Raw genomic sequence first — 25,072 nt, forward strand, 5'->3', positions numbered from 1 at the left:
AGTTTTTTGTGTGTAATGCAGTATATTTATTAAATGTTTGTTTTATATAGTTCTGTACATTTACACAGCTCTCTTAGAGTAAGACACATTCCTTGTCCTGAACTTCTTATATCAGACGTGTCCGCATCCAGCAAAGGGGGGGGGAACGGGACAGCAAGCATAATTTCTTAACTAACAGTATTATATAAACTATTAACAGCAAGTCTGTACTGACGGTATCTTAATGTTCTCTTCCTTGAAGATGACTCCAGAAATGCAATCTTGTTAATGAAATGAGAAAGCAGCTTGTGCATCTTAAAGGAAAGACGTTTACGTCACCTTAACTTCCATCTGTATTCTGTATTGTCTCTCATTTTAGGTCTCCGGTTGAAAGCTACAACTTTCCAGTATTTTTTTTTTTTTTTTTAAATACAGGACTGTATTAGAAATGTCTGTGGAACTAATGGTAATATTTAGACCTTGTTTTTATGCTCAGCAATGCCAGAAACAGCCAATGGGTGCTGAAGCTTTGGTTGATCTCATTAGGAGAGAATCAAGGAATTGAACGCTTCATGTAACAATTTTTCATACTCTTGGTATGTTCCTCTTTGGAGGGCTGACTTTGAGGTTTTTCTTCAGGATTAAGACCAGAGCCCAGAATCTGATTTCTTTTGGTGTTGTAAGAGCACCATTAATTATTATTACTATAATTATAATTATTATTATTACTTTCAACATTTGCTGTAGATGTATTAAGTTACTGTTTGTCTTGGTCTTTAAAACTTGGCTCATGTGGAAGGGATGTGGTCGCTTCTGCACATAGTTTTTTATAGCTGTTAATTAAAGACACTGTTTTGTAGCACATTGCAGTCATGAGTGAGCTCTCAAATTTAAGCTACTGATCTGCTAAATGCAGCTACATGCTGCAGATATTAAATTAAAATGCACCTATAATTTTAGAAAAAGGGAAAACAGAGGCAGATGAAATGATTTGACTTTTTTAACTTAAAACAGAGGATATGCTACCTTTGTGAGTAGAGTAAGTTCTCTGTTTTTCTAGTATTTATTAACACTATTAGGTTAGCCCTATGTTAAAGATTAAGCATTCCATTTTTTTGTTAAGATGCACACCATAAATACTGGCTATCAGTCTTTGGAGACTTTGGGCAGTCTGATCAACTGATTGCTGTCATCAGTCACCTTTGTGCAAACATGACATGGTTTAATGTTTTAAGAGCATTTGAGCTCTTCTTACTGAAAGTGTTTTATTTCTTCAGTATCGACATGCTCATATATATTATGTCCACTAGATGGTGCTAAAGGGAATTGATTACCTTGAATTGAGCGTTTACTCACTGTTTGCTTTCCTCTCCTTAAGCAGGTGGTTCTTGTTTTTTGTTTATATCTAGAGTTATTGTAGGTGCCTTTTCTGACTGACTTCATAAATTTAAAAAATTGCAAACAAAATAAAGTATTTTGTTCAAAATGTTTTTGACACACTGAGTTTGAATAATGGCAACTCACATAAAGGGATTTATTGCTTGTGTGATGCATGCTGAGAGAGCTAAAAGACTTAGGCAAGTTTTGTGTAGATGGTGCACAGAACTCTGAATCAATAATTGTTGCAGTAACTTTTGTCTTAAAGAAGAAATACAAGAAACTACTTCTTCCCCTCAAATCCGCTAACCGATCAAGAAAGGAGGCACATAGTGTACCCTAGTTTAAAATCTTGTTCATAATTTACAGTAGCTACTTTTATAGCACAGACACGGAATATCTTGCACATGAGCAGTAAAGCTTTGGAGGAAGAGGAAAGTGACATTGCCGGTTGAAATATTGAGAGCGCTGTAGGATTTCTTAATACAAAGACCAATTTAGCAAACCTAGCTTAAAACCTAGAATTAAAGAAAAATAGCTGCTATCGTGACATTCTAGTTGTCTTTTCTATATTTTTAGTATTCTAGATTTTCTTGTTTCAGATTTGCATGGTAGGTGTATGGGATACTCATCCTGCATCAACTAAAAGCTATGCTAATAATAGAGTGGGGTCTCTTAAAGCCACAGTGATAATTGATAGCATGTTTAACAGAATCTAATATTTTTTTTGCTCTTGTAATTCTACATTATATTTAAAAATTAACTAAATTTTAAATGTTTTTAATGCCACTGCAAGTAGGGTATCCTACTTCTACAAAACTGCTCTAAGCAAAAAACAATTTTTTAAAAATTAAGGCTCTGATACTGTAAACACTACAGCAAGTACATTACCTTATGCAACATTTTATTTTAAATTTATTTTATTTTTTAAAAATTTAGTGGGATAAAATCTGTCACATGAAAACAAAATTGCTTCAGTGTTAATAGAAAAAAGTCATTTAGATTTTTTAATAAGTTAGTTATTGTGAACTTTTTATACAGAAGCCAAAATTTTTCAAATCTAGATGTCCAAAGTTAAACCAATACTTAGGTACCTAAAGGTGGGATTTTTCCAAAGCATGTAGGTGACACAGAAGCACAAATCCCATTGACTTTAATCTGCAAAAACTGATGGAGTATAGCCTGGTTGAAACACTTGAGTTTACATGTCTTGTGGAAGTTGGATATATTGAAAGTTGGTGTCTGCAAGTATAGCCCGGACTACTTAGTTACCAATTTTGTGGTTGGTTTGTTCTCACAGAAATAATGTTAATGAGACTCTGGATTTGCCTTTTTCTGTATAGATGAGCATTTTGTGTGAAATTTCTTACTAGGAAATCTCTAGACCCCATAACGTTCTGAAACATTCAGTGCGGTGATAGTATTGTTGCATTTCACTCATTTTCTCAACACAATTGATCTTCTTGTTCACACATTAATTCGCGTAGTCACAATCTATGTAGGAAACTTGTGAATTTTTACAAACTTTGTATTGTAAAATGGCACATCAATCTCTTCTTCCCTTCCCAATGTACCTCAGCTAATGAAACCGAAGACCCTCATGCTCGTAAGATTAGATGTTTGTTACAAAGATTTTGGACACTAAATAGAGTTAACTGTTCGCTTTTTTTTTTTTTCTTTTCAGGACCAGGGTCAGGAATTAAATCTGTTAAATGGAGACCTCCTCCAAAAACAAAATATTCAGAGGTATGAATATTTGTGGTGGTTCTGCGTTTCATTTTGTTAGTGTGTGATTTAGAAATGATGCATTGAACTGGTGTGGCAGATGGTTCTGTGCGTGAACTTATTTGAATAATATGCTAACTCAACCAAGGTAGCTTGCTATATAAATAATTACCAACTCAAATGCACTGGATATTTGACAAAATTTATTATTTTTATTCATGTTGATAAACTATGATGAAAGTTAAATCTACTTATGTGAACTCTAAGATAGAGAAGATAATGTCTAAATCTTCTGGATTGTTTCCAGATCACATAAGTTAAATATCAGATTTAATAGGCAGTTTTAAAAAAAAATAATAATAATAAAGCTTACTACAGTCAAGGATGAAAACACTCCAGTGTCAGGAAGAGAAATGGATGTGTCTCAAAGAGGTGGGTTAGTTCAAATTAGAGATCCAACACCCAAGAGTAAACTGAGTAGACAGAAATTCAAGATGAGAAGTTGATTTGATGGAGTAAGGGATTGGATAAGACAATAATGTGAGAAGGATAGTGTAGCAAGTGTATGGAGTTTTTTTGCAAACTTGTATCATGTTTTGAGTTTGCTTTGGTAGTGGCTTCAAGACTAAATTTGGTGGAGGATGGGATGTATGGTTCTAATTTTTACATCTTAATAGTATATCTGGATTCCTTTAAATTTAGTGACCAGGAGTTGCAATTACTTTTTGTACACTGTTGATTAGACAACATGGAACACTCTCTCAGGGAGTGAGTTGGCCCTTTAAATGCAGCCCAGCTCTGCCTTTGGTCTGGTTTCTTCTGAATCCTAGGACTGATGCTTCCTTGGGTGAAGCATCTGATTGGAGGGAGCATGTGACCAGGAAGGGTCACCTGGATTAAGGTTGGATGCTTAGGCTGGAAGAAGAGCCTGCTAGAAAAGACTGTCGTCTTCTTAGACTGAGACACCAGGATTTGGGAAAAGTTCTGGGTGAGGCCCTTGACAGTGATCAAACAAAAGGCTTGTGAAGGGCTTATCCAGAAGAGGAGTTGGGAATGTGTCTGACTCAGGGTGGAGGGACAGATGTGGACGGGGGGGGCAAGAACACATGGGGATGCAGGGACATGAGGATAAGGGCAGATGTGCCTGACTGAATGGGAGAGGCTAGGGGTCAGCCAGGGTCTGCATGCAGGAAGCTCCCTAACAATCCCTCCCCACCCCCAAAAAAAACCCTGTTCCATACTTTTCCCACCCATACCCAATGACCCTCCAAGTTCACACCCAGGCTCCTTCCCAGCAATTACTTCCCTCTCCCTCAGCTCCTTTGTTACCCCTGACTCCCCCAAGCCTTTGCACTGCTTCTGACGGGTGTGGGCAATATGGTTCTGTATTGTAGTTTTAAATGAATTCTTACTCAGAGTTCTATATTAATATTCCTAGTAAGGAATCTATTTGTCAGTGGTTTGAGCATTGGCCTGCTAAACCCAGGGTTGAGTTCAGTCCTTGAGGGGGCCACTTAGGGATCTGGGGCAAAAATCAGTACTTGGTCCTGCTAGTGAAGGCAGGGGACTGGACTCGATGACCTTTTGGTGTCCCTTCCAGTTCTATGAGATAGGTATATCTCCATATATTTAATTAAGGAGAATAATAGTGGAATCACAATGGGATTAGGGCTCTGTTTAGAAGTACTTCAGTTTTGGCAAATTCAATTGTAGTTAGAAGACATTCAAGACAAGCAGATGTGAGATGACATTTGGAATGTGAGTCAACAGACATAACTACGTGAAGCCATATGTAAGTGGTGGTGAAGGTAGAAGATAAAGTATCAAGGAATCAGCTGTGGGGTGCTCTATTATGGAAAGTGTAAAGTCTCCACCTGAAACCTTAAAAGGCGTGGTTGGAAAAGGAGCATTCAAGGCAGGAGATGAGCATGCTAGAGAACTTAGCTGCTTGTTCAGTGCCATTGAAAAGGATAGCGTGAACAACACCTGAAAAGCCACACTGATATCAGGGTGAGAAAAGGAATCTGAGATCAGAGATAAGAGTAGACTAAATGCTTCTAGTGGTGATATCAATTATGTGCAAAATGCTGTGTCGTCTAAGCACATTATGTAAACTAAAACATTAGCCAGAACTGAGCATATTGTGGAGCAACAATAGCCACCCCCATCAACCACCATAACCTGCCACTTGATCTTAATCTCCATAGTTTTATCAAAAGGTTTAAAAAAAACAAAAACCTTTTGAGCAAAAAGAATGAGTCTCATGTGCCACCCTTAAAGCCATCTGGAAGTTCTCAAATCTTTTAATAGTAGTCAAGTGAAGTATGTAGAAGATTCATGGGTAGCTAGACTCCAACCTAATATAGGGTTTAAAAGATTAACATCTTGCATTGTTCCAGGAAGAGATAGAAGCCAGCAAAAATTCATGGATGATGGTGACCTGTTCCATTTAAGTATGTGGCCCACTGGAGTTTGCATTGGCTGAAGCTTAACTGACCTTTGTGGCTTGCCCCTCATAGTGCATTGCAACCTGTAGATAACAATGGCATAAGACATCAACTAAAATAGTTCCTGATTTTCCTATCTACTCTTCTCCAACTGCCCAGAGACGTTCACAGACACTAGAAGAGGCTTGAAGGGTAAAAGAAATTTGTAGCTGCTAACAGGAAGGAGTTGAGTCCTGCTAGTAGTATTGAAGCTTTTGAGGATCTCAAAGGTTTTCCCTCAGTACTCCAGAAACAGCTGTTTGTGAATGTTCTCCCAGTTGAAATTTACCCTTTTCTCAAATAATGTATAACACTGAGGTATCTTCAAGCTTACTTCGTAGAAGATGGAAGCAGAAGTGGAGAATGCAGTGACCCAGACTAACCTTGCTTCCACTGGTCTGTGCTGTGCTGCACCAAACAGGAAATAAGGAAGATGTTACAAATTATTCCTTCTATTCACTTGACTAAAACACATAGTAGTCCTCTTGAAAAGTGTTGGCAAATCAGATGACTGCTTTTCCTGTTGGAATAGCCCCAAAACATCTTTGCTCCATAATTGTGTGTATTGTAATCTGATACATTGTTATCCTGATTGACTACAGGGAATGCAGTATGGGGGAGAGTTCAAAAATACTTTGGAAAATGCCCTTTAAAGAAAATATTTGGGTTTAAAGGAATGTAGTTGTTATACCGATACATTTGTGAGCTTATTTGTGCCTCTTATCCCAACATAGGCAAATTGTGTACTTACATAGTTTTCCACAAGAGGGGGGAATAGTACTTACTAATAAGAAATTGTTATGGAGTCATATTGTGTTGAGTCTTGCTTTGCCTGTTGAGAGGGGGAAGGAAACAACATATTTTAAAGAATGAGTAGTGCTACTGGCACTGGCGTTCTTTACATTTATTCTTTAGTATTTTTATTATGACTATAATATAGGGCAGGCTGTATCCGAACTAATGCTACTCACCCTTCATCTTAAACTTGTCACATAGCGAACAGGTTTTTTTTCTTGTGGTTCCAATTGCAGCATCTTGCATGATCAATCTTGCATGTCTGACAGCAGAAGTGTTATCTCAAGATAAAGTAGTTATCTGTCCTTCAGTCTACTAGAGTAAATTTTGGTTTTAAAAAGCAGCTTCCAGGTAGCAGCCCTCTGCAGGAATTAGCACATGTGCACTGTGGTTTTATATTGTAATGTGAATAACTATTTGTAATGCATATTAATGTATAGAACTGTACAGAGCAGTCAGCAGCTCTTTTCACACCCTTAGACAGGTTCCTATGTGAAACATTTATTGTAGCAAACAACCTTATTGTTTACTGGGGGAGGACATATGCCGTTAACTAACTTTTTTGTGACGTAATTATTTCACACTTGTCAACCGCTTGCAAAATCTCTGTGATTTAATATAATACCTGTTTTGGAAATCCAGTTTGCTGAAGACTTAAACAGTTGTGTTGGTGCTAAGAGCTTGCCAAGTAGTATTTGTAAAAGGATTGTATTGTGGTGGATGACTTCTCTGGTGAGAGGAATATTTTAGTAAAATAAGTTGTAGTATTTCACAAATGTTTGCAGTAAACATATCTTTTTAAGATGTTGCAGTAGTGGGATGTATGTGTAGTGAGTGGATCAGATTTTTTTTATGCTAACTCAGTGGTTCTCAAACATTTGTATTTTCACAGCAAGCACACTTTTTTTCAGCAAGCCTCTGAGTATCACCCCCCGCCCCCAATAAGTTTAAAAAAACCCTTTTTTTTTTTTTTTATATTTAACACTATTATAAACGCTGGCGGCGAAGTGGTGTTTGGGGTGGAGGCTGACAGCTTGCGACTCCATGTAATAACCTCATGGCCTGCTGAGGAGTCACAACCCCCAGTTTGAGAACCCCTGTGCTAAATTAACAGATCTGAGAAAGTTAAAATAAAGGTATGTTTATGTATATCCATACAGCTGCCACTGTAACTTAGTAATTACAATTTACAATCTGGGTATATAGAATACTTAATAACTATGAAGAAAAGGTTTGTAGTAATTAAATAGTTAACCAATACATGCAAGGTTCCATATTGTACATTCTCATCTGGGGGGAAATTGTACATATGACGTGAAATTTTCATAAGTCCCATTGACTTTCAGTGAGACTTTTGAAAATGGGATTTAGGCTCCCAAGTAATTTAGGCATTTCTGAGCATTTTACTCTTTAGTCTGTGGCAGATTTGGAGCTGTTTTTAAGTTTTATATAACTTGGATACTGGATAGTTTTTGTTTGGTGAATGAGCATTGATCCAGTCATTTTCAAAGTTGAGAGCTTCTGAATAAGTGAAGCATAAATATGATTATTTGTCCTCTGTTTAAAAAATAATAATAATAAATAAACTTGAGATAGTTACTTAGTTTCAGTTTTCAGGTGTCTCATATTCTGCATAAATTTAGGATATGCTTTTTTGCTCTCCGTGCAAATGTGTTCAGAACATAAGAATGGCCATACTGGGTCAGACCAAAGGTCCATCCAGCCCAGTATCCTGTCTGCCGACAGTGGCCAATGCCAGGTGCCCCAGAGGGAGTGAACCTAACAGGCTCTCTCCTGCCATCTGTCTCCACCCTCCAGCAAACAGAGACTAGGGACACCATTCCTTATCCATCCTGGCTAATAGCCATTAATGGAATTAACCTCCATGAATTTATCTAGTTCTCTTTTAAACCCTGTTACAGTCCTAGCCTTCACAACCTCCTCAGGCAAGGAGTTCCTCAGGCAAGGAGTTCCACAGGTTGACTGTGCGCTGTGTGAAGAATTTCCTTTTATTTGTTTTAAACCTGCTGCCCATTAATTTCATTTGGTGGCCCCTAGTTCTTATATTATGCGAACAAGTAAATAACTTTTCCGTATTCACTTTCTTCACACAACTCATGATTTTATAGACCTCTATCATATCCCCTCTTAGTCTCCTCTTTTCCAAGCTGAAAAGTCCTAGCCTCTTTAAGCTCTTCTCATATGGGACCCATTCCAAACCCCTAATCATTTTAGTTGCACTTCTCTGAACCTTGTCTAATGCCAGTATATCTCTTTGAGATGAGGAGACCACATCTGTACGCAGTATTCAGGATGTGGGCGTACCATGGATTTATATAACGGCAATAAGATATTCTCTACCCCTTTTTTTAATGATTCCTAACATCCTGTTTTCTTTTTTGACTGCCGCTGCACACTGTGTGAACGTCTTCAGAGAACTATCCACGATGACTCCAAGATGACTCCAAGATCTCTTTCCTGATTAGTTGTAGCTAAATTAGCCCCCACCATATTGTATGTATAGTTGGGGTTATTTTTTCCCCATGTGCATTACTTTATATTTATCCACATTAAATTTCATTTCTCATTTTGTTGCCCGATCACTTAGTTTTGTGAGATCTTTTTGAAGTTCTTCACAGTCTGCTTTGGTCTTAACTATCTTGAGCAGTTTAGTATCATCTGCAAACTTTGCCATCTCACTGTTTACCCCTTTCTCCAGATCATTTATGAATAAGTTGAATGGGACTGGTCCTTGGGGAACACCACTAGTTACCCCTCTCCGTTCTGAAAATTTACCATTTATTCCTACCCTTTGTTCCCTGTCTTTTAATCAGTTCTCAGTCCACGAAAGGATCTTACCTCTTATTCCGTGACCGCTTAATTTACGTAAGAGCCCTTGGTAATGGACCTTGTCAAAGGCTTTCTGGAAATCTAAGTACACTATATCCACTGGATCCCCCTTGGCCACATGTTTGTTGATACCTTCAAAGAACTCTAATAGATTAGTAAGAAATGATTTCCCTTTAAAGAAACCATGTCGACTTTTGCCCAACAATTTGTTTTTCTGTGTGTCTGACAATTTTATTCTTTACTATTGTTTCAACTAATTTGCACGAACTGACGTTAGACTTACCGGCCTGTAATTGCCAGGATCACCTCTAGAGCCCTTTTTAAATATTGGCATTACATTACCTATCTTCCAGTCACTGGGTACAGAAGCTGATTTAAAGAACAGGTTACAAACTATAGTTAATGGTTCCACAATTTCACATTTGAGTTCTTTTAAAACTTGGGTGAATGCCATCTGGTCCCGGTGACTTGTTACTGTTAAGTTTATCAGTTAATTCCAAGTCCTCCTCTAATGACACTTCAATCTGTGACAGTTCCTCAGATTTGTCACCTACAAAGGACACTCGGGTTTGGGAATCTCCCCAACATCCTCGGCCATGAAGACTGAAGCAAAGAATTCATTTAGCTTCTCCGCAGTGATTTTATCATCTTTAAGTGCTCCTTTTTTATCTCGATCGTCCAGGGGTCCCACTGGTTGTGTAGCAGGCTTCCTTCTTCTGATGTACTTAAACATTTTGTTATTACATTTTGTTATTTTGAGTTTTTGGCTAGCTGTTCTTCAAACTCCTTCTTGGCTTTTCTTATTACATTTTTACACTTATGTGTTGATAACATTTCATACCCATTGACATCACTGATACCCAACAATCTTAGAGTTGGAATGAAGTGAAAACTATTGTGCTGTCACATCTGTAAAGCAATTTTGAATGTGGATTCAGAAATTCTGATTCTTATATAGCACATAGCACAAGGGGTCCCAGTCTAAGACTTAAGACTCCTAGATGCTATGATAATACAAATAACCATTAATTCCCACAAATAAGTTTGCCTTGTGTGTATATTTACTGTTAAGTGGTATTTCTGGTCATATTCTGTTCTGAAAGAAAATGTTAAACACTAATGGTGCAGCTTTCTTTCTGAGAACTTGTGATGATCCAAGGATTTTGTTAGAGCAGAATCCTTAATTTAAAAATTTCTTAAAAAGCTGGGGATTTTCTGTGGCCAGCAGTTGACTGACAAAAGAGTAGTAGCCCGATGCCTCTACATCAAAGGTAACAGTGCGTGCATATTTTAAAATATTCCAGTAGGTCTTTCAAAATGGTAGTTGATATACAGTTGCTGTTCAATATGTGTAGAAGCATGAATGATACTATCTAATTATTTCATTTGAAAGTACAGGGACAGGTTTTCAAACCAGGTTGTGTCTCAGCTGTTCTTCTTGTTTTCAATAGGAGCTGCAAGGTACTGAGCACTGTGAAAATAGTCTTCATGCACTTGCATAAACAGAAATGGAATTCTCTTGAAAATCTGGTCCCGGTTGTGGGTGCTAAGCATTTCTGAAAATCTGGTTCATAGAATTATGTTCTGAAATAATGTGTTTCAGTGGGGCACTAAGTGTATCTTAAACATTTATTAAATATCAGAAAAATACTCTGAAGACTGAATAATCTGCTTATTGCTTAGATTAATAAATAGCTCTTCATAATTTATATATTTTGCTTAGACATTCTCGTAACTCTTTCTTGGGAAAATTTGACTTGCTGATTACCTGTTTAAGTCGTCCTGGATAATAACTGCCTTAAATAACAGGAATCTTTAGAGGACAAAACAGCTCTGCCCACCACATCCACCCCCCTCCCCCCTTCTCTGTCCTGCACCAAAAATGAGAACTGGTTCTTGATAATTTACACTGTCTTGTCACATTGATTTACATTCAACAGCATGAGACAGCCCAGTCAGACATAAAGTATTATTTTAATTTGGCCTGGGCATGTGTTCAGCAATTTGGGTATCAAGTACCTAATTAATCTGAAATCACTGTGGCAAACGGAGTGGTGTGAAGACTAAAATACCAAGTTTGAAATATCAGATGCTTAGTTTTTGACTAATACTGTAGCTCTATTAACATGATCTGGAATATTATGTTAGTTTGTGTGTGGCAATTTGCTAAGTCACAAACAAAGCAATTCATATTTGATTTCTTTACCACATCTATTTCAAAGTATCCATTGTGTGTATTTGAAATGGGCACTTAGAATATTTTTTAGGGTATTGGCTTTACATCAGGATTATAATTTAATTTCAGATGTGAAACTAGCAGAGTATTCTTAATCTTAATTTTCCATTTGGAGAGTTTTGGAATTATTGCTTTAGTTCAGAGTTTTTACATACTAGTATGCACAGCATTAAGAGCCACATAATCTGATGGCCTCTGCCTTACTGGCTATACTGTCCTTTGGCAATGTCAGATTGAAATGATTATTTAGTAAAACTGAAAAGAGAATATATTACTCATTAAGCAAAAAAGGCATTGTTCAGGGTTAATGTTTTTTTGTAACTCTTAAGAACTGCATTAGAGTCGGGGTGGCCAGTTGCAACAGCAGCAGAAATTTAACTTTTTAAAATGTCTTTCAGTGAAAATGTGCAGCAAGCATACTGGGAACTGAAGAGGGAAATGTCTAACTTGCATCTGGTGACTGAAGTGCAAGCTGAGGTTCTACGAAAACTGAAAACCCCAACTGCAACCAAGAAAGGCAAGTCAGCGTTTGCAGGAATAAGCCTTACAAGTACAAACCACTGATCCAAGCTATACCATTTTAAAGAGAAACTAGCTATCATATCTTATCAAAATCTCATCAATTGAAGTTGATAAGCCAGAGTGTATTATAGTTCCAGCCTAACCATTTACTGCTTTGGCTTCTGTCTCATGCTGGTCAGCTTCACACATAAAGGTGTTGCTGATGTGTTTTTTCTTCAGTACTGTATTCTGTTCCCCTTGTGGCTTTTTTCTCAGTCAAGTGTCGCTGATGTGTACAAGGCTGAGGTGTTAAGTTTACTCATATTTGACCTTTTACCACAACTACTTCATATTTTTAAAAAAACAAAACAAAGATTTCACTTTTCAAATGCATTTTCTTACTTTAACAGTATCAAATATATAAAACATTTTGGTAGCATTTTAAAATTCAGGAACAGATTTTGAGCTCTTTCCCTATAGCTATAATTTTTCTTACTAGTGATGAAAATATCCTGAAAACTTATCTCCCTGTGAAATAGAACTCCAGATGATGACATTCCCTGTAATCAAAATATTGATGCTGCAAAACTAGTTTACCTCCACCACCCTCTTAAAAACAATTGACAATCGGTCATTTCCATTGCTCTGGGTTTACTGCAGATTTTATACATTGCTGACTGAAATTATTTCTATTTCAACTCTTGTATGTAATATTTCCTTCCAGTGCAGGGGTTTTATAAAAGACCAATATTTGGCACTGTCACCTGTGATCTAATGATTGAAAGCTAAAGAAGAGAATGTTCGGTTAGTGAGTAGCAGTATCCCTATTTTTCACTGGGTAGGAAATTCCAAAATGTAGGTAATAAATAGGATAAGTAACAGTCACTTGTTTATAGTATGTTTGATGATTGGTGACGACATCTGATGGTGCACTTCTTTGATAAGATATAATCGGTCAGAGAGCTCAGATGACAGATCCAAAAGGCTAAATATTAGAGGAACACTTTGCTAATACAGAATTGGATAGTTCAAGGAATTGATAATAGGATTCACCTCTAGGGCACCGGTTTGACTTTGGTCCTGGTCTGTGACTGATGATTACTATCTGAGGTATTCTACAAAATGAGTTGGTAGCTTCAGTCCAGTTTCCAATGGATGCGTGTCTGTCTACACTGAAAAGATACACTAGTGACACATTTGACATCCAAGTTCAGAAGAGAAATCAAGGATTGCTTGGACTCTGAATAATTCTCTAGTCCTAAGAAGTCTGATCTGGCCACAGTGTGTGATGGTAGTGTAAGGAAGCATGCATTTGCTGTGCTGTAGTGGTTGTGTGGCTGTTGTCTTTCTCGCATCTGCACAAGTGCTAACAATTCATTTCCTCGCCAAAAAACTCATTGCAGCAGCATTTTCTGCGATCAGTAGTGGAGGTGTGCATCAAGGGATATAGAAGGCGGCATTGCAAATTGGTCTGTTGGTCTGTGGATTTTTGCCAGGCTTATTTTGTAGGTTTCTTTGCCTACAATCATTTATTGGCACATATAAGCATCTGGCTTTATTTCCTGTTGCAAGCATCCAGTCTTAAAGCTGGACTTGGCTTACTGATTCATTAATGTCTTGTATTAATGCAGTGCAGTTATGATGCACCTGTATTGTTAACATGCAGAGTATAACCTTGATTTGAACCATGTCTTGGACTATTCATGGGAGAAAATCAGTTTGCCTCCTAACTGTGTTCATGCTATCCTCATCTCCTTCTAAACATGAATTGGCTTTTAGGGGTCATGATTGGGATAAAAGAAACTTCTAGAATTAAGAGCGCTAATAGACAAACCTGATTCTCATTTTAACAGATGTTTCCATATATTTCATGACCTTCTAAAATGATATCCTTGCATATTATAGGGTTGACTTGTCACAAATTGGGCAAGTAAAACAGTGATGTAAAGGAGACAAGACTGTGAATTAATATAAGGGAAAACCTGTGACAACAACAAAGTCAATTGCTTTCTCTGCTTTCTTTTACAAGGACCACTGTATTATCAGACTGTTTCACACATGTAGAATAGTATGTTCCCAAGCAGGCATTTGTTAAGGAAAAAGCTGGGAGAATCTAGAATGTTTTTGGAGAAAGTCATGAGGCAATGTCTATTGAATCTTGTTCAAAAAGTTATGGGCAGGGGTAGAATGAACTTCCTCTCCTTCCCACAGTATTTTACTCACTATTGTAAGTTCCATTTTTGAGCACTTTGAAGTTTGTTTTATAACAAGAAGTGAGGCTTTTTTTCAGAAAGCCTTTTACTTTTCAACACCATAGTTCACACTCCTCAGAGAAATAGAGAGGGTAAGCAATTTATAGAGTTCAAAATAATTGATGCTACACGTTAATCTTGCCAACAGAATGTCAATTGCAACATGTATGTGGATTCCATTAATCCATATACAAGACACTGTTCACAAAAAGCAGCTCATCACTTCTTGAAGCACTTTGGAAATCTTTACATGTAATGGTGGATGAAAAACAATGAGAAACTGGGGTGTTTTCTGATGCTTTACAGTACCTTAAATTTAACAAATTTAAGATTGAAGCCTATATAATGCTGTAGCTCCTTACATGAATTGGGCATTATATAACTCTTAAATGTTGAGAGAGATCCACCGTAGGAAACTGTCTGAATTGACACACTTTTGCTGTTTGTGTTAAGAAGCAATAATGTTCTTGAATAAGGAAGCTGCTATCTCAGAAAAATTAACAAAATTCGTTCTTGTTTTGAGTTCTTGCTTGGCTGATACAGTTGGTCAAATCTTGACTACAGCCAGCTTATACTATTTACTATTCAGTTCTCTCACTGCATCATAGGAAGGATGAAATGGAAGGTTTCTCTTTTGTTGCTGTCACTTTAGAATGCCCTCTATCTGTGGAAACAAACATTTTCCTCAGAATTTATCTCAATATTTTAACCATTTGTTTCTGTCCTGAACTAGCTCCAGACCACTGAGGCTTAATCATTATAAAGTGCACTGATTTTTTGAATGCGTTTTCTCATCCTTACAATTTCATCTAGTTCTCAGTAGGCCATTTCCTTGAATGTGAGCATTCCTCCCCCTATGTGTGTGATAGATATAAAATACACACACATGCTCATAAGCAAAATATAGCAAGCTCCTCAGGGATCACTTAATACAACAGGGCACCAATCCTGATTGGGCCTACCCACTGCTACAAAACAAACAGATGGTATATGTTATGTATATAACTACTCAATAGTAGGACAAGGCTGCCTAAGTGGCCCTGTGTGCTTCTCTTGTCAAATAATCTTAGTCTTTTAGACTGTAGAAACTTGGGTCATTTTATTGAGCTGTTAAGGTACTTTCAGGTTGAACATCAGAAATATTGACCTTGAAATTTTTATTAAGTTATAACCCAGACTGTTAGTCACAGACAATAGACAGGTTGCATTGTCCCACAATTTTTTAGATGAATAGCTATGCTACTAATAGCTTGGTTGTCAATAGAAGGTTCAGTTTAACTAGAAGTATCCAAGGAGTAATAATACAATTCCCTTTCTGCACTTCTGACTGAATAGCACTTCGTCTGCCCTAAAGCTTCTCCAATCCTAGTATTCACAGCATTTGGACTACAGTACGTGGTTGCCATTTGTCCTTGTACCTATGAATAGCTTACATCTCAAGCACTGCTTTTTACACCTATCAGCACAGATGGGGTGAGTCACAAATTTCCTAACTATATCTTCCGGATGTGACAAACCAGCCATTGGAAAGTGCTTTTTACTGAAATTTGCTAATTGGTCACCATTTTTTCACTTTCCCAGGCAGGGTGATACTACATCCTGCTGAGAGGGCACTGACTCTTCTGTTTGTCCTTTATAAGCATTGTGTTTATAAACCAGAGTTTGTATTCTAGATCATAACTATTATAGGAAACTTCACCTCACATGTGAAGTGCTTAACTTGTAGGATCTAACTGGCAATCCTCATTTAATAATCCTCATTACATTTGTAGTGAAATGAAGAGAAGTAGAGGTGGTATGGGCAATTCAGCCCTGCCCTCTCCTTGGCCACATGTTGGGTGAGTATGTGACCAGTCCCATTCCCACTTCTGGATAGTTGCTGCCTGTTTTCAAAAGGCCATCCTCCCCTTCTTAGCCTGTTTGAAACCTGGCCCTTGAACAGAGAAGCAATAAGCTCCATGCCATCTCCCTACTGTTGCTTCATGGATTGAGGATGAGTTCAGGACCTGGCAGCAGAAGGAGACTGCTCATTCAGAGACAATAAAATAGGGTGCAAGATTCTTTGCAGGCAAGCAACATTCAGAGATTCCAAGGCCAGAAGGGATCATTGTGAATCATAGACATTTCTGAGCCCACGTAGATCATCCTGGTGCAACACTCTATACTTGCCTCACCAAACTCCCAAAGATTCACCAGTCCCTCCCACATCTCATAGAATATCAGGGATGGAAGGGACCTCAGGAGGTCATCTAATCCAATCCCCTGCTCAAAGCAGGACCAATTCCCAACTAAATCATCCCAGCCAGGGCTTTGTCAAGCCTGGCCTTAAAAACCTCTAAGGAAGATTCCACCACCTCCCTAGGTAACCCATTCCAGTGCTTCACCACCCTCCTAGTGAAAGTTTTTCCTAATATCCAACCTAAACCTCCCCCACTGCAACTTGAGACCATTACTCCTTGTTCTGTCATCTGGTACCACTGAGAACAGTCTATATCCATCCTCTTTGGAATCCCCTTTCAGGTAGTTGAAAGCAGCTATCAAATCCCCCCTCATTCTTCATTTTTGCAGCCTTAAACAATCCCAGTTCCTTCAGCCTCTCCTCATAAGTCATGTGCTCCAGCCCCCTAATCGTTTTTTTTGTTGCCCTCCCCTGGACTCTTTCCAACTTTTCCACATCGATATGGGAACGAGTTGATTTGGTTTTTGAGATAACTCATTAAAATAGCACCATAGTGCAAAATATATTTGAATAAAATTTATGTTAACTCGGATTAATGAGCACTCAAAAGCAGGATATGGGATCCATTAGCTGAAAAGTTGTCCTGTTACACTAGGCACATTTCTGAATGTATGTACACTATATCTTCTAGATACATAAATTAAGAATTACATTTAGTTGTCTTCTCTCTTCAGCTTCTACTAGTGCACCAGTACAATGTGTTGAAGACGTGGAGAAGAACCTCACAAAGTTATATTTGACTTCTTCTGGGGCAGTCTACAAAAAACCCTCTCTTTCACAAAATGACAAACTTCTCTGCAATGCCGTAGCTCCCCCTCTCCCAAGAGATGTAAAAATCCTGTCTGAACAGGCAAATCTCCAGTCGTGGACAGATGAGAGACCCATCCCGATTGGCAGCACAACCTGTCATGAACAAAACTCATATGGAAAGAGCTCTCTGGAAGATAATTCCTGGGTATTCCCAAGCCCTCCAAAACCTAGTGAGACAATGTTTTGGGAAATGAAAAATAAATCATCTTTGTCAAACTATCCAATAGATTACCTGGATCAGTGTAATCAAAACTGCCTGTACAAGAGCTAAGTAGTTCCTGAGACTGGGGCTGGTTCTGAATAGGTACCTGAGTACTAGAATTTTTTAAAGAGAAAAGTAGTTGGCTGAAATGTGGTGGTAACTACTTTTGTCTTGTTCCAAGACCGGGGGGACCGGATCACTCATTGCTGTAAATCCGGACTAAATCGAAGGAGCTATACTGGTAATACAGGTGTAAGCAAATCAGAATAAGCCCCTAAATGCTTGGTCCTCTTATGCTGAGCATGACACACACTTGCAAATATTATACAGACTGAATATTGAACTCTTGGAATAAATCAAAATAATCCAGCTCTGCATTTCAGTTCGCTGTATGTACATAACACTGCTCATAAAGGCATTTGGTATCCTGTTAGAAATGTCTAAAAGCTGTGAGCTTACCTCTGACAGAAGTGTCTTTCAGATATAGAACTCTCAGGTAAAGAATGGAATTGGAATGTTATTTTTACCCCCTCTGGTTTAGGAATAGTCACTGGATTTATAATGTGTGAGATATGCCAGGAAGAAAAGGTGAGACTTATAGGTTCCCCCCCCCCAATCATGTTTATGTAACATGTATAAACCAAAACTGCTAGGATACACTGTTTAGACTGCACCTTTTCTTTGGCCTTACTGTAAGTATTTAAAGATCATAAATAGATGCTGCTGAAAGCTGAAATTCACGGACATAGTTTTTATTTGTTGCCACTGACAAAGGAAATTAATTGCATTCTACGCACACTAGTGCCTATTATAGAATCACCCTAGCCAAAATGCAATGATCTTTGTGTGCCTCATTTGTATATCACCAAAATCTTCATTGTAACTGTATCATTTCTAAGGTCACCAACTTTTTTTTTGTCACAAGAACAGAAGCCTTAACTTGAGCAACTCAGATGTTAAGTATTAGTGTTCGAAATACACAACTGTGCCATATCGATAGGGGTTTTTCATATGTTGTGTAGAAAACTAAAGTGTTTCAAATTATAAATTTGCCAACTTTATACAGTTGAGTGTCCATATACTGATGTATGTGGTTAACTGGGAAAGCCCAATTTCTCTTGAAACCCAAGGAAGCTTCTAGGCCAGAAGTTCTCGAACTTTTGTATTGGTGACCCCTTTCACACAGCAAGCTTCTGAGTGAGACACCCCCCCCCCCATATAAATTAAAAACACTTATTTTTATATTTAACGCTATTATAAATGCTGGAGGCTGACAGCTCACGACCCCCTGAGGGGTCATGACACCCAGTTTGAGAACCACTGTTCTGGGCAGTTTTAGAACTATTTGGCTTCATACACCCGGTTTAAAGTGAAATGGTTGAAATGTACAATACTTACAAGGAAAATTCTACATTGGGTATTTCATATTCTCAGTGAATATAAAGTTTAATTGAGAGTAAAATGATTAGTACTGGTAATTGTTCCCTGTATACAGGGAACAAGCATCCAAATACACTGGTCCACGTTAAGGTCAATGTAAAGAAAAAATGGATTTCACAAGAGTTAAGCAGTAAAATATAAAAAAGGCCAGTAACTTCTGCAGGAAAGTTATGACTGTAATGCAGCCATATCAGTGATGTACTATAAAAGTGTGATGAAATGTGGGCACTACGTGACTTGTGGGTCCACTCCCCCTCTCCCCCTGCATTCAGTACTTCATATGATATCTATCTCCTTTTTATGTATTAGAGTTTTGTCTATCTTGAAGTCAAAAGAACGTCTTTGATACCATCTATTTTATTAGCAAACAGCATACATAAATAATATGCCTACCTTTCACCAGATATGTTTTTATCTTTCTGTTATCTTGCTCACGTATAGTGGTTTGTCTGTGATTAATGGAAATAGTGTCAGATGCTGAAATTTATTCTGACCAATGAACATGGCTGACTCAAGGGAGTACAAGCTCTTGCAAAGTAATAGAACAAACCCCAATATGCATAAAACAAATCCAAGTCACTAGGCTTTAGCTGATAGAACCAACTACCTGTGTAATAACAAAGCAGCAGAAACTATTTCTCATGTGGCTGCACTATATTGTATCTAGTTCTAATGTAATTTACTGGGTTTACTCCCTTGGTTACAAAGATTTTTGGTAAGTTTTAATGTATTCAACAGCCATCAACCTGATTAACAGTTAAAATTATGCAAGGAAGGAATCCTGTTGTGTAAAATTTTAAATAAATTTATTTTTGTTTGAAATGGACTTCACTTATAAATCTCCTTGGGCTTTGGCAAGCAGAGTGTTTCCTTTGTTGCTCTCTAAATTCCTTATTTTTAGGTTATGTGCAAAACAGGGAAGAATTTGAATCTGAGCACAGATCAGTGAAAATATAAAAGATTAAATTCAAGGTCTCTTCTTAGCCCTTAGGAGGAGTGTACATCTCCACAGATTGTTCTGACATGTGGAGGAGGAGTATTCTCCTCCTGGGCACATGAAGGTAGGTTCTCTCTCCCCTCTTCCAGAAGTGCCCCTTTCCACTCTTGTCCTACTCTTCACCTGTTTGTAAACAGCTAGGCTGAACTTCAGGATGAAGCTGCTCTGTTCTCTGTGCAAGGAAGTCCCTGGGCCTAGGCCTCTGCTACAGATATGTGCTAAGGCAGAGGAGAGGAAGGAAAAGCAGCACTCAATGAGGACTGCTAGATTCTGACAGATGAGACAAGGTGGGGCTTGCTGTAGGCTGGAGTTGCAGTCCACTAATAGCAACAAAAAGCTCTACCATAACCCTTGAAAAGGGAAGCTCTGGGTTTGGAGTCATTTAGGAACTGGCCAGTTTCTGAGGGGGGAAGGCATTTGTTGGACTAACGCATACAATCAAATCTTGACTAAGAGCAATTTAAATCCATGCTTTGTGGCTTGAAAGAATTCTTCCATTTTCAAAAATCAAAAGTTCTTATTGCACAGGCTCACAAATTGCATGCTAATGCCATTACAGAAGGTAAAGAATGGCTGTAGTTTTTTGGGGGGGTTTTGTATAAGAAATCAAAATTCAGTCCAGTTGATCAATGTGTAAGTGGGGGTAGAAAGCAAAAATCCCCACAACCCAGAAAAGTAAAAATTCTTCAGAAAATGGGTAAGTTTTATGAATTTAAAAATACTTTTTGAAAAATCAAATGTTATGACTCATATGAACTGGTCACTGCTGTGGCTCACAGCCCTAATCATCCTTGATGGAAGTAGTATGAAAATGTTACAGAATATTGAACTTTTCTTGGAAAGACACAGTTAGTATTCTGTCCTAAACATGGTTTGTTGCTTCTATATCAAGTGAACATAAAGCAAGTTGATTCCATATTAAGTATCTGGAAAGTCACTTATTTCCCAGGGTTTTTTACTAATTGTTAACACTGGCATAGTATAAACTTAGAGACACTGTCAATTTTAAATTCAAAAGGTAGTAATAGTTTCAGGAACTTATGTCCTGAGTCTGACTGGTTTTCTCCTCCCTTGTTGCTGTGTGAAATATCCATGCCCAGAGGGATGAGAAGTGAAGCACCAAAACTAGCTTCCTCTAACAGGTTGTCAAATGTATAACGCGAACAGATGTTTTTTTTCATCTGTTCTAGTTACAATAAGCTTGATGGTGGTTGCAACGATAGATTTAAAAAAAAAAAGTCCCTTTAAGTTGATTGTATTTGTACTATTCACTGAAAACAATGAGGGACAAACTAAAATCGTACTTTCCCCCATAAATATAAAGTAGGGAACAGTCTTGTTCCAAATGCTTATCAATGTTTGTGGGAAAGTCTTACACAACTTTAACACTACTGCTCTTCTGAAGATCTAGTACATTTAGCTATAGAGTGAAACACCTGTTAAGTTGCTTAGGGACTTGGGTAAGCAAGATGGGGATCATGTACTAAAAAAAAAACCTCTCCATCTAACGGACATTATTTTTTAATAAATACAACTGTTCGTGTTGCTCAGACCAGCCAACTTTGGAAGGTAAACATGCCTGTGTAAACTGAAATGAGAGGTGAAAGTTACAATTGAGGGGGATGGAAGAAATAAGGTGCAACTTACCTAGGGTGGTGGTGTCAGCAAGTCAGGGGCCCCTTTTTAAGCTGAGGCAGAAGCATGATTTTTTTTTTTTTATATCCCTTCCCCTGAAGTATCTGGCCTGACACACTGGAGTGTGCTTGGCTTGTCTTTGACATTCTCTTCTATTCTTTCTACCTTGAGTCTTCAAACAGGAACTGTGAGGGGGAAAAAAAGCACAGGAGGGCTATGGCATTGCTCCCTGCTTCCATTGCAGGTCAGCAAACTCTGGAGGGGAAAAAAAGAGGCATCTAACTATTGCAATCTGTCTTCTTGAATGATGTGTTTTTTGCTTCCTTACTTCCTGGTAGGTGGGGATTCACTGCTGAGTGAGTGTAGGAAGAGGGGATGCTAGACAAAAACACTTCACTTCAGCCTTAATATTTAAACATATCAATATGTTCACCTTACATTAAAACTTAACCAGGTCAGACTTTTCCCATTTCAGAGACTGACAAGTAATTGTGTTAAACAATCAAATAATGGAAGGGGCTCTAAAGGGGCAGGAACTATACTGCCACACAGTCTGAGATTGGCTCCTGTGCCTGTTAATTCTTTCCTGGGCCAGCAGGAATTGAGCAGGTTGTAAAGATACTAGTGGGGGATGAAAGGCAGAAGCACTTAAGGTGGGTCTCCAGTTATTCCATAACATCTAATGCTGGGAGTAGCACTGAGTGGCGTTGGAGAGGCAGAGTTCAACATATTGTCCATGGTAATGGTAATGTAGTGGGGGAAACTTTCATAAGCAAAAATTAACTGTGCCACCCTTACTGATGTGTGGTACCTACTTACTCCTCAAGCAGTCCTAAAAGGATTTCAACCTAAGCCCTCACTGCATTGGAGGCTTGCATCTCTCCCCTACAAGTGCTCAAAACAGCTTCTTCTTGACATGGCTGGTGTGGTGGTTACCTCTTATTTTAAGATCGAAAACTTCCCTTAAGATGTTACAGTGCTAAGTAGAATTAACATGTTGGAAAAGTGTACAACTAAATCTTCCATGGTGAAGGGGGAAATCTGAATCTCTTCCACACTTTTATCCTGAACTCAATGCAGGGTAAGAAGGATGGATATGGCTGCATTGTCATTTCAGTCCTGTACAGGAGACATTCTGTGGCATATTGCAGAGATGTAGGCAAAAGAAAGTGAACGATAGAACTCTCTAACCTGAGAGTCAGCATAATTCCATTGATTGTACTGCTGTTACTCTGCTGGTATTAGTGTCTCTGGCTCACATAAAAAAATCAGCTACAGAGCAACAATGACATATCTATATTCAATCACTACCAACTGTTTGCAGCACCTACAATGCTGAAATAAAAATTGAAGGCTTCATAACCCCTCATCAGGCAAAGTTTTGGGAGATAGTGGGTTTGATTCTGATCTCACACTGGTTTAAGACCCTTGAGTTGATGTACTCCAGACTTGCTAATCTCACATAGATCAATGTATTAGTCTCCTTCACTTTAATACTTTATATTCAGACGCCACTGTGTTTCTCAACTTAGCTGCTACGTTTTCAAAACACTAAGGATGGACCTGCCTGAATTCCACTATTGTGCCTTAACGCTTTTGCCTCTTAGAATTGGCAGCACCAAGAGCCAGGTTCAATATCTAGGGGTTTCTCTAACAATACAATACAAAACCACCTTGAGTCCTCACCAAGCAACCTGGGACAATTACAGACGATCCCGTGGGTACCACTAAGAGGCAATCCTTCCCCTCTCAGAAATACAGAATGTGAGTGTAGAAAATAAACTTTTAATAAAAAGGAGGGAAATAACCTAGTTTTAAGTTGGGAAAACACCACCACAAACATGGTTCATAAACATAAACCATCAGCAAAAGACCCACCCCCCAAATAAGTTGGGTAGTGTCCTTTTCAGTCAGGTTCTTAAGTCCAGCAACCAAAAGTCCCTTTAACATGCCCAGCCCGTCTCTGCACCCTACTCACAGTTGTTGTCCTTGGTCAGTGCAGACCCAGAGTCCAGAGGTGCATCCTCAGAGTTCACCTGCCACCCTGGTTGGAGGTAGGGTAAGAAGGCACTTCACTCGCTCGCTGCCCTGCCAGCTGATCAGCGCTCTGCTCCTCTTCATTGGCAGCCCTGCTACCGGATCTCCATGCCACCCTGCCCACCACTTACTAATCTGCTGGGATGTCTTCAGGTCCCACCACTTAACACAGCTCTCTGTGATTTCAGCTGGTGGGGGGGGGGAGCCTCACTGCTGGTGCACACTGGGCAGTCTCTTGCATTGGAGACACTGTCCCAAAACAGTCTAAAATTTAGACCTAGGTATCAATGATTTCAGCTTTGTGGTGTGTATCAAGACTCTCAATTGAGTCTAAATTAGCTGTTACTACACAGTGGAGAGAGGAAGGGCCAAATGGTGTCTGAGGCCTCCCCATACAAGTACCTATCCCCACCCTCTCTCAACTCATTGGGCTTTGGAACCTCTACCTAGCGAGTGCCATTTAAGTGAGGGTGAGTCCCTCAATCAGGATATGCCAAGTACAGTTCTGCTGCCCTTGATTCACACAATAAGGATAACAGCCGTTTATTACTCCTGCCCCAATAACAAGGAGACTGGGAATCCAACACCAGCCAAAAGTGATCATTTGGACAAACAATCCCATCATGCTGAGCCCCTAGGCAGGGTAGGTGTGCCCATGTAAACAAGATCACTAGATGCCAGGGGAGGGCTCATTCAGACTCTGCTTACACATTTATACACAATCTGTTTAGCAGATGCCATGTTGTTTTTCCTAGAGCATTTACATGGCAGCTCCCACTATGTTTAAGATTCTGAAACTTTTCAGAACAGCTGACTTAAAATGCACCAGCCTCCTCGCCCCTCCTCAAATTCCTGAACAACTTCTTACAAGGACAAAACCTGCCTTATCCTTAAAAGATGTAAGGCGCCAAGCTAAGACTGTTCCATGTCACCATTAACACACAATTTACAAGCACTGGTAATACTATAGATTTCATATTTTTATACTGATTAAAATCTAAAGTTGTTTCCTGTTAACTTCAGAAGGAAGGAAGGGCAGTGACAAACAATACTAAACTTGCTGTTGGGAGTTTGACCCTCTTTCATAGTTATTTTCATAAAAGACAGCTACTTTAGTGGATATAGTGACATGATTTCTATGAGTGGCTATATAAAATATATTCAGATATACACAAAACAATACATTAAAAGAATGTTAAGGTTGCAAAATGCCCAAAACTTACCAAATGCCTAAGTTAAAGTTGCGAGTGCATTGCACTGGAACAGAACCCAGCTGGCATCCCATCCTGGACACTGAATGAAGCAAGGGTCTAGTGGTTGACAGTGCAGTCAAGCCAAGGTTTGGAACAGTCAGCATAGATCAATCAATGAGATTTGGGCCTGCCGGCATAGAAGCAATGCAAGTGCCAGCTCTGCCAGCAGCGAGCTTGGACAGCCGCTCAGGTTCCATATCCATAAAACAGATGGAGAATGGTACACATAGGAGTGGAAAGGCTTGTTGCATCTGAACT

The 25,072-nt window shown here is 38.7% G+C and overlaps 1 protein-coding gene across 2 annotated transcripts in view; it reads left to right on the forward strand.

The window, feature by feature from the left end:
* AZI2 (5-azacytidine induced 2) overlaps nt 1-19,718 on the forward strand; it is a 51,212-nt gene extending 31,494 nt beyond the window's left edge. For both annotated transcript variants that reach the window (XM_054019908.1, XM_054019907.1), the window contains exons 6-8: nt 3,041-3,102; nt 11,847-11,965; nt 17,115-19,718. In XM_054019908.1, coding sequence (XP_053875883.1) covers nt 3,041-3,102; nt 11,847-11,965; nt 17,115-17,521 — 588 coding nt within the window. In that variant the 3' untranslated portion in view covers nt 17,522-19,718. The remainder of the gene's footprint in view (nt 1-3,040; nt 3,103-11,846; nt 11,966-17,114) is intronic.
* Nucleotides 19,719-25,072: the final 5,354 nt, after the last annotated feature.

The sequence above is a fragment of the Malaclemys terrapin genome, chromosome 2, assembly GCF_027887155.1.
Source record: "Malaclemys terrapin pileata isolate rMalTer1 chromosome 2, rMalTer1.hap1, whole genome shotgun sequence".
In the NCBI taxonomy this organism is placed as follows: domain Eukaryota; kingdom Metazoa; phylum Chordata; order Testudines; family Emydidae; genus Malaclemys; species Malaclemys terrapin.